At 45.4% G+C, this 14,776-nt stretch overlaps 1 protein-coding gene across 2 annotated transcripts in view; it reads left to right on the top strand.

Annotated features, from left to right (window-relative positions):
• TECPR2 (tectonin beta-propeller repeat containing 2) overlaps window positions 1–14,776 on the top strand; it is a 58,743-nt gene that overhangs the window by 19,732 nt on the left and 24,235 nt on the right. For both annotated transcript variants that reach the window (XM_081909024.1, XM_081909025.1), the window contains exons 11-16: window positions 524–707; window positions 3,226–3,399; window positions 4,525–4,705; window positions 5,708–5,849; window positions 9,223–9,463; window positions 10,311–10,400. In XM_081909024.1, coding sequence (XP_081765150.1) covers window positions 524–707; window positions 3,226–3,399; window positions 4,525–4,705; window positions 5,708–5,849; window positions 9,223–9,463; window positions 10,311–10,400 — 1,012 coding nt within the window. The remainder of the gene's footprint in view (window positions 1–523; window positions 708–3,225; window positions 3,400–4,524; window positions 4,706–5,707; window positions 5,850–9,222; window positions 9,464–10,310; window positions 10,401–14,776) is intronic.

Genomic DNA, 14,776 nt, shown 5'->3' with positions numbered 1-14,776 from the left:
GGACACTGGAGGCGATTGGTATGAAGGAGAAGACGTCTGCAGTGTAGCAAAGAGTGATTACCTCCTTGTTTCTGGCCACTTAAATTTATTACACCAAGCCAATTTATTCTTGAAACTTCAGCACAGAGCATCCATACCCTATCAGACTTTACCTGCCTCTGGTCAGCATGAGAAATGTACTTTTGGATTCACATCTAGGAGCCATCATTCCAGTGTCTAGGAATTAATGGTGTTTTCCTGGCTGTGAAACTCTCTAGAAATCCCACCATAACTATCAAAACAGTTACCAGGGTGGGTGATTTAAGCTGAGAAAACACACATTGGATATAACTAAATAAATTTCTGGAGACTGCGTTGTTTAATGTTTGGCTTGCAGAAATCAAATGATCCTCCTTTTTTAATGGAGCATTTCAAGAAGATACAATGAATGCATTCACCCCTCCCTTTTCGTAATGTCGAAATTTGTCCGATTTTTCGCACCGATAAAGATACCTCACCTGCATTCTAACTCTCCAGTCTTTAGTTTGCAGAAAGCTGGATGGGCTACGCAGGTCCTGGCTATGGAATACTGAGCCTAGTCGTCTCTGAAAAATACATCTGGTGCCTGGACTACAAAGGTGGCCTGTACTGCAGTGCTTTACCTAGTGCTGGTCTACGCTGGCAGAAGTTTGAAGATAACGTCCAGCAGGTGGCAGTCTCTCCTTCAGGTTGGTTAGCCTGTCATTCTTTTCATCATCATCATCACCATTGTCGTTTTGCCTTCTGTACTTGGTTTGGTGGGAGGGGGGAATGGCTTCTGCAACTCTGCTGCAAAAACCTCGTTGCAGCTGCCCTCTGTTTGATTAAACTTCGTTTGCCTTTTCTTATATATAGAGATCATTCTTCCCACAGACAAGGTCTGTGGAAATGATTATGAGCAATTTACAAATCTCGGTAGCAGAACCACGTCTGGTGCATACTTCTAGAGTCCAGAATTAAGTTTGGAGCTGGGGTTAATAGTCTGTTGCGTTAGTACAGAAAACAATAGGCTGAGGGCATCTGGTTGCATATTGCAGAAAAGCAGTCAAGCTTCCCTGAACTGTTCCACCATAGGCTGCAAATGTGCTGGTTTGGTTACATGTTTCAGTGATAAGAAACCTGATGGGTTGAAATATAACCTTCCCAAAAAACACTTAATTTAAGGTAGATAAGGACAAGATGAAATTATACAATTGAATATAAATATAGATGGGAAACGGCTATGTATTGTGAGTACTTATCTACTTTTAAAAATTTTCACCTATGATCTTTTTCTTTTACTTCTTTATTTTTTTCTTGGTTCTTTTGTTCTTTTTTCTTATATCTTTTTTCTCTCTCCTTTATTGTGAATAGCATTTTATAGAGGTATAAATAACTGTAAATATGAAAAGAGACAAAATATTCTCTAGTTTCTTTTCCCTTGGTTAGATGTATTTTCTTTTTCTTTTGTATTTTCTTTTGTTGTTGTAATGGGTTGTGAGGGGTTACTTATGCGTAACCTTACTTCAGTTCAGTTAGTTTGCTTGCCCCAACCATGCTTAGGGTCGGAGCTCACCCTCCGTGACCTGTTAGTCACTTGCAGAATCCGAGAGTGGGCGTCTCTTGAACCTCTTCCAACATAAAAGCTGTTTGACCCCGAGTCTCCTCCTATGTTCTCTGCTTGGAACACGTCTGCGCAAGTAAGGGGAAGGCAGGGGCGTCCCAGCGCTCTCTCCACTAGTTTCGGGGGAAGGGTCTTGGAGCCCTGTCACCAATTCCTCCATCTCCCTCTCTTCTCTATGGGTGTTACGCTGAAATCCTTCCCCCCTGCTCGTCCCCTCTCCGGCATCGCTGGGTAGCCCTGCCTCCGTTTCTTGCTCAGATGGCAGTTCCCTGACAGTTGTGAATATGTATGTTTTCTAATTTGTACTTAATAAAAAAAGGGGGGGGGGAGAAATATAACCTTCCCCTGTCAGGCTAGTACTCTTGCATGGAGGGATGATTTTTGCCAGGTGGAGAAGAACATTCGGACAAGCCCCCTCCATGCGCACCCAGCCTGAAGTGTAGTCTCAAAAAAGTGTTTTATCAGTTCTCCTGATTGCATGTTCTGACTCTCCTACCTGCCCCTTAAGCTGTGCCTGATTTTCTGTGACAATTCTGTTCAACCTCTTTGGAATTTTAGCAGCATGCAGTATAATACTACAGGGGGCAATGCTGGCGTATTTTATTTTTTTACCAGGCAGCTCTCAGTTCAAATAAAGACCTAGTGCACCTCAATTGTAAAATAATATGATAATGGTGAAAGTACTAAAAGCAGTGTGCCTTCTAATGGGTTTAAGATCTTTGGGGGACATTTCCAGCAAAACATTTTGCATCCACAGGGTGGATAATGAAATTATTCCAGTAACACAAGACACAGAGTTATACAGGCACATCTTCAATAGCTGGTCCTGTGAACTACAGCTGTGAAGGCCTTTGGGCCCTGCTTAAAGGAAAACCTTGCAAGCAACTTCTGTGGCTGTGCTGTCCATAAAAATGCTCTTTGCTGGTATGTCATTGCGGTGAGCTCATGTTGCTCTGTCCCAGCTCCTGCCAACCTAGCAGTTCGAAAGCACACCAGTGCAAGTAGCTAAATAGGTACCGCTATGGCGGGAAGGTAAACAGCGTTTCTGTGCGCTCTGGTTTCCGTCACGGTGTTCCATTGCTCCAGAAGCGGTTTAGTGATGCTGGCCACATGACCCGGAAAGCTGTCTGTGGACAAACACCGGCTCCCTCGGCCTGAAAGTGAGATGAGCACGACAACCTCATATTCCCTTTTGATTGGACTTAACCATCCAGGGGTCCTATATATATATACAGTGGTACCTCGGTTTACGAACTTAGTCCGTTCTTAAACCAAAGCCATTCTGAAACGGAGGTGCGCTTTCCCTAATGAGGCCTTCTGCTGCCGGTGCCCTTCCACCGTTCGGCTTCCGTTTGTAGACCTAGGTAAATTTTGCTAACCAGGACACTACTTCCGGTTTTGCAGAGTTTGTATACAGAATAGATCATAAACAGGGCTGTTCTTAAACCGAAGTACCACTGTATATACATATTCCATGAAAGTAGGTCTTTCAAGCTGTAAAATGACTGTAACGAACAAATAAAATTGGAGCGCCTAAGAAGGTCCAGAGGTGTTCCCTGGCGCTAAACATGATTCATCTGACTAATGTGAGGCTCCTTCCTCAGGGACTCTTCTCTGGAAGGTTGAGCACAAAACCAATAAAGCCTTTGCCTGTGGAAAAGTGACTATTAAAGGAAAACGTCACTGGTACGAAGCTTTGCCTGAGACAGCGTTTGTATCTTTGAGTGATGACACCGCCTGGATTATCCGAACAAACGGCGACCTATACCTGCAGACAGGTACCTCAGTTAACTTGCTTTTTTGCTTCTCTAGGGTGGTGGTGTTTCCCCCTCTGCCCCCCCCAAAAAGTGCATTTTGGGAGAACCCTCCGGTTCTTTGGAAACTTCTCAAGGTTGTGACGAAGTAAAGCAGACATTTCCCCTGCCATTTCCCATCCTCCTTCAACCCCTCCCCTTGCCTAGGCACATCATGACTCAAGTTATTGAAAACTGTGTTATTGGAGGACACAGATAAATGTAGATTGTTTTAAAAAAACATTTTTTTTTAATTGGTAAATGTCACACAAGCAAATAAGTAAGGGAGAAACAAACACATCAGTAGTCCAGCGCCGAGGGCCTTCTGGCGGTTCCCTCATTGTGAGAAGCAAAGCTACAAGGAACCAGGCAGAGGGCCTTCTCGGTAGTGGCGCCCGCCCTGTGGAACGCCCTCCCATCAGATGTCAAAGAGATAAACAACTACCTGACATTCAGAAGACATCTTAAGGCAGCCCTGTTCAGGGAAGTTTTTAACGTGTGATATTTTACTGTATTTTTGGTTTTTATGGAAGCCGCCCAGAGTGGCTGGGGAGGCCCAGCCAGATGGGCGGGGTATAAATAATAAATTATTATTATTATTATTATTTAAAAACCTCATTACCTGCTGGCATTAACAATAAGAATATTCAGTCAGTCCTGATTTAAATGTATACATTCATATAGGAAGTCCAAATGTCTAAAGATGTATCTAAAAGAAGGGGATGATTGTGAGTCATGCTTTCATATGTAAAATGTGTGAGATCTTCAGGTCACTGGGCGATAGACGTTTTACAGCAGAAGCCTCTTAGGCACTGTAGAGGCTTGCAGAACCCACTTTCGTTGCCCACAGGAATATGATTTAAGAGTGTGCGAACATCCACAGATATCAAGGCTTTTTTTAGAATGAAATTGATAAGAGCAGTAATTTCTGACCAGGAAGAAAACACCACAGGCCGTTCCCGGAAAGGAATATGCTAAGGGCGCATACTGTGAGCTTAAAGCATGGCCATAATAACCACAGGAAGATAATTTATGAACCCTGAAGGTGAGCACCGTAAGCATAAAAAGTGAGTTAATGCAATTTATTTCTACTCTGTATTTTACTTGAAGGCCTGAGTGTGGATCGTCCCTGTGCCAGAGCAGTAAAAGTGGACTGTCCCTATCCGCTCTCGCAGGTCACAGCCAGAAATAATGTTGTCTGGGCATTAACTGAGCATCGTGCGCTTCTGTACCGCGAGGGGGTAAGCAGCTTCTGCCCTGAAGGGGAGCAGTGGAAATGCGATGTCATCAGGTAAGCAGTGTTTAATCAGCAGGTATGTTCTGTAATAGATGTTCCCTGATCTTGCAACACCGTAGTTTGGATTTACACATCTTTCGAAGGGAGTATTGCATCATACGAGAAGGCCAGTTTCCTAATCGGGGCAGTAGGTTTCATTGACCTCGCGTTACATTGCGCTCTGTTCTGGAACTGTACAAGAGGGTGAAAAGCAGCCCGTTTGTGGAAGCAGCACGAGGAAGTTGTATCAGCTGGCATTTAATATTGCACAATTTGATAACAGCTGTGCATTTATGTGGTCATGTTCCAACGAGTACTAAAAGCTTCTTTGATTTACCTTCTTAGACACAGGGCTGTGCGTTTTGAGGTGTTGGGTGGTGTATGCACTGTGGAAGCTCAGCCAAGCGATTAAGCTCACCACAGAAAACAGCCATTTAACAGATTGTCTTTACAAGGCCAACTCCAGCATACAGTTCAGTTGCTTGCAAAGTCCTGCAACTGATAGAGTTCTCCAAGTTCTGAAGTCTGGAAATTTTCCAAGTCCTTCCTCAGTACGATCTCCTCTGAATGCCTTCCCTCAGATCCACGGTTCCAACAGATAGCCTTGACAGTTCCTGCGATCTCTTACCATGACCCACACAATATGCTGCAACCTGAGCCATATATGTATATATATATAGTGAGAGAGAGAGAGTTGTGTGCAAGGCTAAAACAATAGCATTCTACTGAACCGTTTTAACTTCAATTCCCAGAACTAGAAATACCGTATTTTTCGCTCTATAGGACGCTTCGGAGGCTTCGCGTTGCTATCGCTGAAGCCAAGGAGCCTGCATTCGCTCCATAGGACGCACACCTTAATTTCCCCTTAATTTTTGGAGGGGAAAAAGTGCATCCTATAGAGCGAAAAATATGGTAAGTAAATCAGAAAAATTGGCAGGGCATGGTACGGGTTGTATATTTGGGGAGGGTGGAAACACTTGTGTGTAAATGTGTTGTGACTTTTGTTCGTTTTTGCAGTGAAATGCAAGCTCTAGAGCCGGTGTGTGTGACTCTTGGAGACCAGCAGACCATATGGGTTTTAGACATCCATGGCAATCTGTGGTTCAGAACGGGGGTTGTTTCCAAGAAACCACAAGGGGATGATAACCACTGGTGGCAAGTAGGCATTCCTTCTTCTACTTTCAGTAAATGCAGAGGGCAAAATACATACTTTGCACGTGTAAGGTCCCTGATGCAACCCGACCTAAAGGATCTTGGATCTGAGAAAAGCCTTTGCATGAGACCTTGGAGAGCCACTACTGATCAGATGCTGGTCCGGTTTGCATGTCACGCTTAAGCCAAGCATGAGAAGAGATCCTGGACACTTTGATCCTCCTCTGGTCCTGCTGCTCCCCCCTCTTGTCACAGTGCTGTTTGTTGAACCGTAGTTTGGCTTAGCCAGTCGTTCAAACCCATGCTCTTGGTATGCCCCACTGCAGACAAGCCACGAGGTGTAACCATGGTTTGTTCTTGATTTACAGCTCATGGTTTGTTTGCAGGAAACAAAACCGCAAGCCTGGGTTCAGATGACACACTAAGCCATGTATGTCCAATGCATCAATCGCGATGGATCTTCGTCTCAATCACCCTGCTTTACCCGACGTCCAGTCAGCTGGCCAGCCCAGAAAGGTGCGAGGCACCTCCCTCCCCCCCCAAAGCCTCAGCCCCGGGCAGGGAGGCGAAAATGAGGTGTGGGTGCAGCTGTGGAGGTGCCCAGTCAGCTGGCCAGCCAGAAAAGGGAGCCAAGGGAAGGGCAGAGAGACAATGACATCCCTCTCCCGCCAGTTCCCATGGGAAGAAAACACCCTCTCCCTCTTAGTTCTGCATGGATGCTGAACTTTCCCCACCTTTCCAGCTCCAGCCTAGCTGTGTTTACTCAGAAGTAAGCCACTGCCCCCCTCCCTTCCCAGGGAGCTCTTTGTCGGTAAAGGGGCAATTGGTCATTTTGGGGCATGTTGCCTTCCCACGTGCACCAAGAGCCCTGGGAAGGGCCTGGTGCAGGGGTAATAATTTGTAATCATCATCATCATAATTTATTATTTATACCCTGATTCCCCCAGCCAAATAGAACATGTTTAAGTTGAAGAATGACAGTGGGAGAGTGTGGTAGATCACTGCCAGATTTTGATACTGGATGGTGGATCGCAACCTATTGGAACTTGGACGTGCCTGCGCTAAGCCAAAACATGGCTTAGCACGCCACAGCAACAGGACTGGAGAAGGAGAAAAAGCAGCCTCTGTCTCCTCTCCAGGAGCCTGGTGTTCACAGTAAGGTCACAACCACACCATACATATAAAGAACTCCTATTCATGGCTTCCCCCAAAGCATCCTGGGTGAGGAAGCCCCGTCCCAGAGAAAGTGTCTCTGATGGCACAGGGCTGGTGCTCAGCAACCACTTCTGATATTTTTGACTCACTGTCAGTTTGTATAGAACTGTATTGCTTACATGACGAATTTGTTTTCTGTGCTATTTATATGCTGTTGTGCTTTTGATGTGACTATAGCGATTGTAACGTTTGCTCATTTTAAAGGTGGTTATTGTTGAGCTGCTCAATATGGTTGTTGGGAAATTGAAGTACTAGAAAAATTGAGTCAAATAAAAAAAAAATCCAATCAGCCCTGGGAACTGCAGTCTCCTCGCAATTCTTGGCTCCCTTAACAAACTATAGTTCCCCAGGATTCTCGGGGGGGGGGGGGCAGGGAGCCATGACTGTTAAAGTTGTTTTTGCAGGGATTGTAGTGTGGAACTGCCAACAGACATGGCTTTATATATGACTTCTCTTATAGGTTAGTTCCTAAACGCAAGATAAAGGAGTCTATCTGGTCCTGTTCCCATTAGAGCCACTGAAGAAAAAATAGAGATAAAGAACTAAACTCACATTTATCTTGCTAAGTGAGGTATCTGAGCTTCTTCCTTTTGCTAGTCGCAGTGTTCTCACAAACCGTCACTAATCTCCAGCTGTGGAGTGAGACAAATGTTACTGTTTCCCCTTTGCAAAATATCAGCCCTGTTACTTGGATTTTCTCGTCAGGTGTAGGGTTTTCTGCCCCCCCCCCTTTTTGCACATACTTTCTCAAAAGGAACAGCTTGGCTGCTTGCCTTTGGTGTAACAACCAACCCTTCCCAAACGAATTGAGGTGCCCCTTTGCAGTTTTCATTAATCTACACATTGTTCTGCTAGGATATTTCAGAGCCATCTGATTTTTTGATTAACAGCACTCCAGATTGGAGATCTATAGTGCTTGTTTCTTTGTCACCTCTCTGGTTGTGAAGCATAAAACTAAAAAGCATAAAACTAAAAACAGCTTCAAGAGCGAGGCAAGCAGAATTCAGTATTACACAAACTGCCTCCTGCCCGTCCTCACTATTTGTTGTTGCCAGTAGCCAGAATAACTGCAGAAATTCAGGAAGGGCAATAACCCGATTGTACATCATATGCGGGTGGCGCTGTGGTCTAAACCACAGAGCCTAGGGCTTGCTGATCAGAAGGTCGGCGGTTCGAATCCCCACGACGGGGTGAGCTCCCGTTGCTCGCTCCCTGCTCCTGCCAACCTAGCAGTTCGAAAGCACGTCAAAGTGCAAGTAGATAAATAGGTACCACTCCGGCGGGAAGGTAAACGGCGTTTCCGTGTGCTGCTCTGGTTCTCCAGAAGTGGCTTAGTCCTGCTGGCCACATGACCCGGAAGCTGTCTGCGGACAAACGCCGGCTCCCTCGGCCTATAGAGTGAGATGAGCGCCGCAACCCTAGAGTCGTTTGCGACTGGACCTAATGGTCAGGGGTCCTTTTACCTTTGTGCTTTGCATGTAGAAGGTCCCGGGCGTAATCCTCTACATTTCCAGATAGGGCTGGGCGAGACCCCCGCCTGAAACTCTGGAGGGCCATTACCAGTCAGTGTAGACCAGTGTTCTTCAACCTGGGTCCCCAGATGTTCTTGGACTAGCACTCCCATATTCCACAGCCAGCTGAGCCCAGTGGGTCAGGGATGATGGGAGTTGTAGTCCACCAACATCTAGGAAGCCAATATTGAAGAACACTAGGTAGGCAGATTCCTATGTTTCTAATGGACGCAATGCAGACAAAGTGAGAGTGGCCTCTGGTTTGGACTCAGTCTGACCCTTATGTTTCCTTCCCCTTATGGTTTTGATCTATGGGCTACTATTAAAATGAGGCTGCATTTTGAATTTTATTTCTAACCTGAATTTTAAATTGGTGTTTCCCCCCACCCCTTTATTATGTTTTTATTGTAATTTTACTGGTGTTAGCTGCCCTGAGCCTGGCTCTGGAGGGTGGGGTATAAATAAATTATTATTATTATTATAAGTCCCGCTGATTTCAAATGTGGATTTTTCTCCTCTTGAAATCAGAGAGACTCACAAACCTCATTGATAATACGTTGGGATTTTGCCTATTGTTGTGGGTTTCCCACCCCCTGATCCAGTCTTCACTTTCTCTTTCGCTGACCTGGTTCTTTCCGTACATTTTCCCCCCAGGTAAGCATTACGGATTACGTAGTGTTTGACCAGAGCAGCCTTTTCCAGACCATCATCCAGGCAACCCAGACAGTAGCCACAGCGGCTCAGGCCCCTGTCGAGAAGGTGGCAGACAAACTCCGCACGGCTTTCTGGCCACAGCCGCTTCAGTGTCAGCCGAGTCTCCTCGCCGTCAGCAGCGGCGGCGTCTGGATCTCGTCGGGGAAGAACGAGTTTCACGTAGCGAAGGGAAACCTCGTGGGTAGGCACGCTTTTGGTTGCTGGCTTCTGTTTGCAAAAGACGAAGCCAGGCGGTTTGTCCACATTTAGCAGCACAACAGTGTGTCTTCATTCATACCAGCTGCTTAGAAATGGAAGACTCCCTGAACCTCCCATGGCAGCATGTACTTGCGTTGTAATGGGATAGCTCAGTCGGTAGAGCGTGAGACTCTTAATCTCAGGTTTGTGGGTTCGAACCCCACATTGGGCGAATGATTCCTGCATTGCAGGGAGTTTGACTAGAGGACCTTCAATGTCCCTTCAAACACTAAAGTTCTGTGAGAAACAGTGGTCAACCTCTTTGGCAATTCTGCCTTTCCAAAGTGGGCAAAAGCAGAAGTGGATCATTTAACACCATATTCTGAGTAATACATATTTTTGGAAACATCACCTTGAGTGGAAACTCTACTCCATATCCACAGCAGTTTTCATTATATGAGAGAGATGAATGCGTAGATAATGGTGATGATGAATATTAGTACAAATAATAATATTGACTAATAATAATATGACTAATAATATTAGTCACTCCCCCCCCCCCAGAAAGATGAACTCAGAGCAACTTACAAAAGCAAATAAAGATGTTTCTGCCTGGCACCTAAAAACAGATAGTGATGACGACGCTAAGTGTGCCTCACAGAGCATTCCACAAACAGGGGGCCATCCCTGAGAAGGCCCGCTCTCACACCTCCCTTGGAGGGAAGGGCCTAAGATGAGAATTCCATGGTGTATAGAATAAAAACTTGAAGCAGGAATCTCAGGAGCACCAGAAGAGTTTGGGAGAAAGCTGGCTGTTTTCATGCTAAGACTATTCCTCCTTCCTTCTCCAGGTACTTATTGGAATAACGTTGTGCCTCGCGGCACTGCTTCGGCCACAAAATGGGCGTTTGCGTTGGCTTCCGCAGCTCCAGCAAAAGAAGGTAACGTCTGTCCCGGGGCTGCCTTGCAAGTTTATTCTGTTTTTTCTGACACACCGGCGAAAGATAACAAGCTCTTTGCATCAATATACTCCAACCATTGATATCGGCAGGTATTTCTAAGGGCATCAATGTGTACTGGACACAGGGCGAAGGAAGGGGGTGTTGTGGGGGCAGGCCGTTCCAGGGGTCACCACTGGGTGGGTGACAAAATGGCGGGCAGCACTCACCGCGGAGCCTGGGAGTGACGCGGTGGCTTGGGCACCCACCGCCTCCCCACTGCCCCAAACAGTCCACCTGCCACCTCCCTCTCAGCTGTAGGGTGGCTGAGTGGGAGGAGGCAGGCAGACTCCTCAGAGGCCCCATGGAGTGTCCTGTCCCGGCTGGCCCCGCCCCTGGGCGCTGGGCATGTGCCCCAGGCGCCCAATCGACTTCCTCCGCCACTGACTGGACAGAAAGGAAGAGCAGACCTGAACAATGGCTTCTAACCCCATGGCTTAGCCTTTGCTCTGCACTGCAGCACAAGTAGGAAAAAGAGCACAGGTCACCCTAGCCAGTCCCATAAATAATCATTAACGTGGGCAGTTAAGATTTAAGGTTCACAAACAATTAACAAAAATGCAGGACTAAAAGTGAGTGGTCTACTTTCGGTTCACACACAGAGACGGACACACGGTATTAATTGCGCTCACTTAAGCCAAACGAAGTCTGCATCTTTGATTTTCACATTCCCATGTTCCTTTGGTGGTTAAGCTGGTGCCTTGTCTGCACTGTAACAGTTCTTTTGGTCGTGTGATGGAGTAACCCTGAGCAGAGAAGGGCAGGAGGGATGTTCCACCACTTTCCAAAACCTCGCTGGCTTGCACCAGCCGGAGCAGGAGCTGTGTTGTATGTGGCGTGGGTGTTTTTCCTTCAGCCCTGTTGATTAACATGTGTTTAATTCCATCACTCCCATTATTGAAACCAACGGAGCATTGGTGAGATTATTCACAGCAGCTCCAAGCTGGCAGAGGTAGTGAGCCTAATTGCAGGTTCTCTTCGCAGGAACAAAAGAGTTTTTGGATCCAAGGCTGCCTCCACCCCAGGCCCAGAATGCATTGCTTCAGAAATTAGCACTGGCTATTGCTAGCCGAAATACAGGCAGCGGTAGATCTGGACCCAAAGAGTTTTCTGCAGCTGTTGCAGGGGCTTCTGCCGCAGCTGCATAGGGTGGGAGACAGAGGGGCACTGCCATTATTAAACCATCAGTGAAGAGGCACTTCTTCCCCATCCTAACTCATTTCAGCCAGTAGTTAGGATTATTTGAGGACAGTGCTGATATGCCAAGAGTTCCTGGCTGATTAAGCAGCATAGGAAATTGTCTTCTCCTGAATCAGGCAATCAAGCCCACTATTGTCACACAGCATGGCAGTGACCCTCTCCACTGAGTTCCAGGCAGGGGTCTGTGCTTGGCCTGGAGATGCCAGGAATCTCCTGCATGCAAAGCATTATTATTATTATTATTATTATTATTATTATTATTATTATTATTGGCTAAAGGTACCCCTGACCGTTAGGTCCAGGCGTGAACAACTCTGGTTGCGCGCTTATCTCGCTCTATAGGCCGAGGGAGCCGGCGTTTGTCCGCAGTCAGCTTCCGGGTCATGTGGCCAGCATGACTAAGCCGCTTCTGGTGAACCAAAGCAGCGCATGGAAATGCCATTTACCTTCCCGCCCAAGCGGTACCTATTTATCTACTTGCACTTTGACTTGCTATCAAACTGCTAGGTTGGCAGGAGCTGGGAGCAAACAATGGGAGCTCACCCCATCACGGGAATTTGAACTGGCGACCTTCTGATCAGCAAGCCCTAGGCTCTGTGGTTTAGACCACAGCGCCACCCGCGCCTCCACCTCCTCCTCCTCCTCCTCCTCCTCTTCTTTATTTATTTATATCCCACCCATCTGGCTGGGTTTCCCCAGCCACTCTTAGCGTCTCCCAACAGAATATTAAAAACACGATAAAAGATCAAACATTAAAAACTTCCCTAAGCAGGATTGCTTTCAGATGTCTTCTAAAAGTCAGATAGTTGTTTATTTCCTTGACATTTGATGGAGGGCGTTCCACAGAGCGGGTGCCACTACCGAGAAGGCCCTCTGCCCGGTTCCCTGTAACCTCACTTCTCGCAGGGAGGGAGCCTCCAGAAGGCGCTCGGAGCTGGACCTTAGTGTCCGGGCTGAATGATGGAGGTGGAGATGCTCCTTTAGGAAAAAACTAAAGTTTTAGCAAAAAACTTGACAACTACTGAAATAGAGGAGTTCAGAAAAGAAACAGAACTAAATGTGGTTAAAAAAGTAAAGTACTTAGGGGTGTACCTGACCTCCAAAAATTTGAATTTGTTTAAGGACAATTATGAGAAATGTTGGTCAGAGATCAAAAGAGACTTGGAAACATGGTCAAGACTGAAACTTTCCTTGTTGGGCAGAATAGCTGCTATAAAGATGAATGTATTGCCGAAAATGCTATTTCTGTTTCAGGCCCTCCAGATCGTGGATAAGGTGGAATGTTTTGGAAAATGGCAGAGGGATATGTCTAAATTTGTCTGGCAGGGCAAAAAGCCCCGAATAAAGTTTAAAATACTAACAGATGCGAAAGAAAGAGGGGGGTTTGCCCTGCCGGACTTGAAGTTATATTATGAATCTGCAGCCCTCTGCTGGTTGAAGGATTGGATTTTGTTGGAGAACACCGATGTCCTCGACCTGGAGGGATTTGATAATGCTTTTGGGTGGCATGCATATTTGTGGTATGACAAGGTTAAAGTTCATAAATTGTTCAAAAACCATATTGTCAGAAGGGCAATTTTTATGGTCTGGTCAAAATATAAAGACTTATTGGAGAGTAAAACTCCGAGGTGGCTCTCACCGATGGAGGCCAAAGCACGTAAAAGACTCAATATGGAGGCCCACTGGCCTAAATATTGGGAAATAATTGAAAAAATTGGAGATAAATGGAGGTTGCAGAGTATGGAAAAGTTAAAAAACAAGGTGCGAGATTGGTTGCATTATGCTCAAATTCAGGAAGTTTTTAATGCGGACAAAAAAGTGGGTTTCCAGGAGGAAAAATCGAAACTAGAGACAGAGTTGCTTGAGCCAAAATCTAAGCTAATTTCGAGAATGTACAACTTGCTGCTTAAATGGAATACACAGGATGAGATTGTTAAATCCTCCATGATAAAGTGGGCGCAGGACTTGGGGCATAACATTATGTTTGAAGACTGGGAAAGGTTATGGAACACCGGAATGAAATTCACGGCATGTAGTGCCTTGAAGGAAAATATTATGAAAATGACATACCGGTGGTACATGACCCCAGTCAAGCTTGCAAAGATATATCACCTGTCTGATAATAAATGTTGGAAATGTAAAGAAGAGGAAGGGACATTTCTACACCTCTGGTGGACCTGCCCGAAGGTGAAGGCCTTCTGGGAGATGATACATAATGAACTAAAAAAGGTGCTTAGATTTACCGTACCCAAGAAACCGGAGGCCTTCCTCCTGGGCATGGTAGACCAGAGGGTGGCCAAGAAAGATAGAACTTTCTTTATGTACGCTACTACAGCAGCAAGGATCTTGATGGCAAAGCACTGGAAGACACAAAATCTACCCACATTGGAAGAATGGCAGACGCAGCTGATGGACTATATGGAACTGGCTGAAATGACTGGCAGAATTCGAGACTCGGGAGAAGAAGAAACGGAGGAAGTTTGGGAAAAATTTAAGGACTATTTGAAAAAGTATTATAAGTTGTATGAATGTTAAAAAATGCTCCTCTCTAGGAAAGTACAGCTTTAGTATCGGTAAATTTTTGAATTGGTAAATAAGGCACAACAAGACAGAAGTGGTGTAATGAAATAATTTTATTGTGTTGAAACTAAAAATTAATGGATTTGGATTGAAATGTTTAGAGACCAGATATCACGATAAAATGGAAGATATATTATTATGTTTAAGATAAGTCAACAAATTGCTGAGGTTTTGGATTTACAGAGAATGCAGTGATCGGAAGATGGGGGGAGTCCATTAGATTTATGGAAACATGTATTTGCAATTTGAATTTTGAATATTATAAACCTAATAAAAATTATATTAAAAAAAAAAAGGAAGCATTAGCTCCCTGAGCAACTCTGGAAAACTCATTGTGTGTGTTGATTTGCCAGACATAAAAAAACTCGCCTCCAGTAAATGGTCTTTTGTAAAACGTATAGCATAAAATGAAGCAAGCAAATATTTAAACTGTGGAGCACCCTACCCCAAGTTGCAGTGATAGTCATAAACTTGGATGGCTTCGAAAGGAGGTTGGACAAATTCATGGAGGATAAGGCTGCCAGTGGTTACTAGCTATA

The sequence above is a fragment of the Podarcis melisellensis genome (genome assembly GCF_964234715.1).
Source record: "Podarcis melisellensis genome assembly, chromosome: 1".
In the NCBI taxonomy this organism is placed as follows: Eukaryota; Metazoa; Chordata; class Lepidosauria; order Squamata; family Lacertidae; genus Podarcis; species Podarcis melisellensis.
Note: the sequence above shows the minus strand (reverse complement) of the source record. Positions and strands in the feature narration are given on the sequence as shown.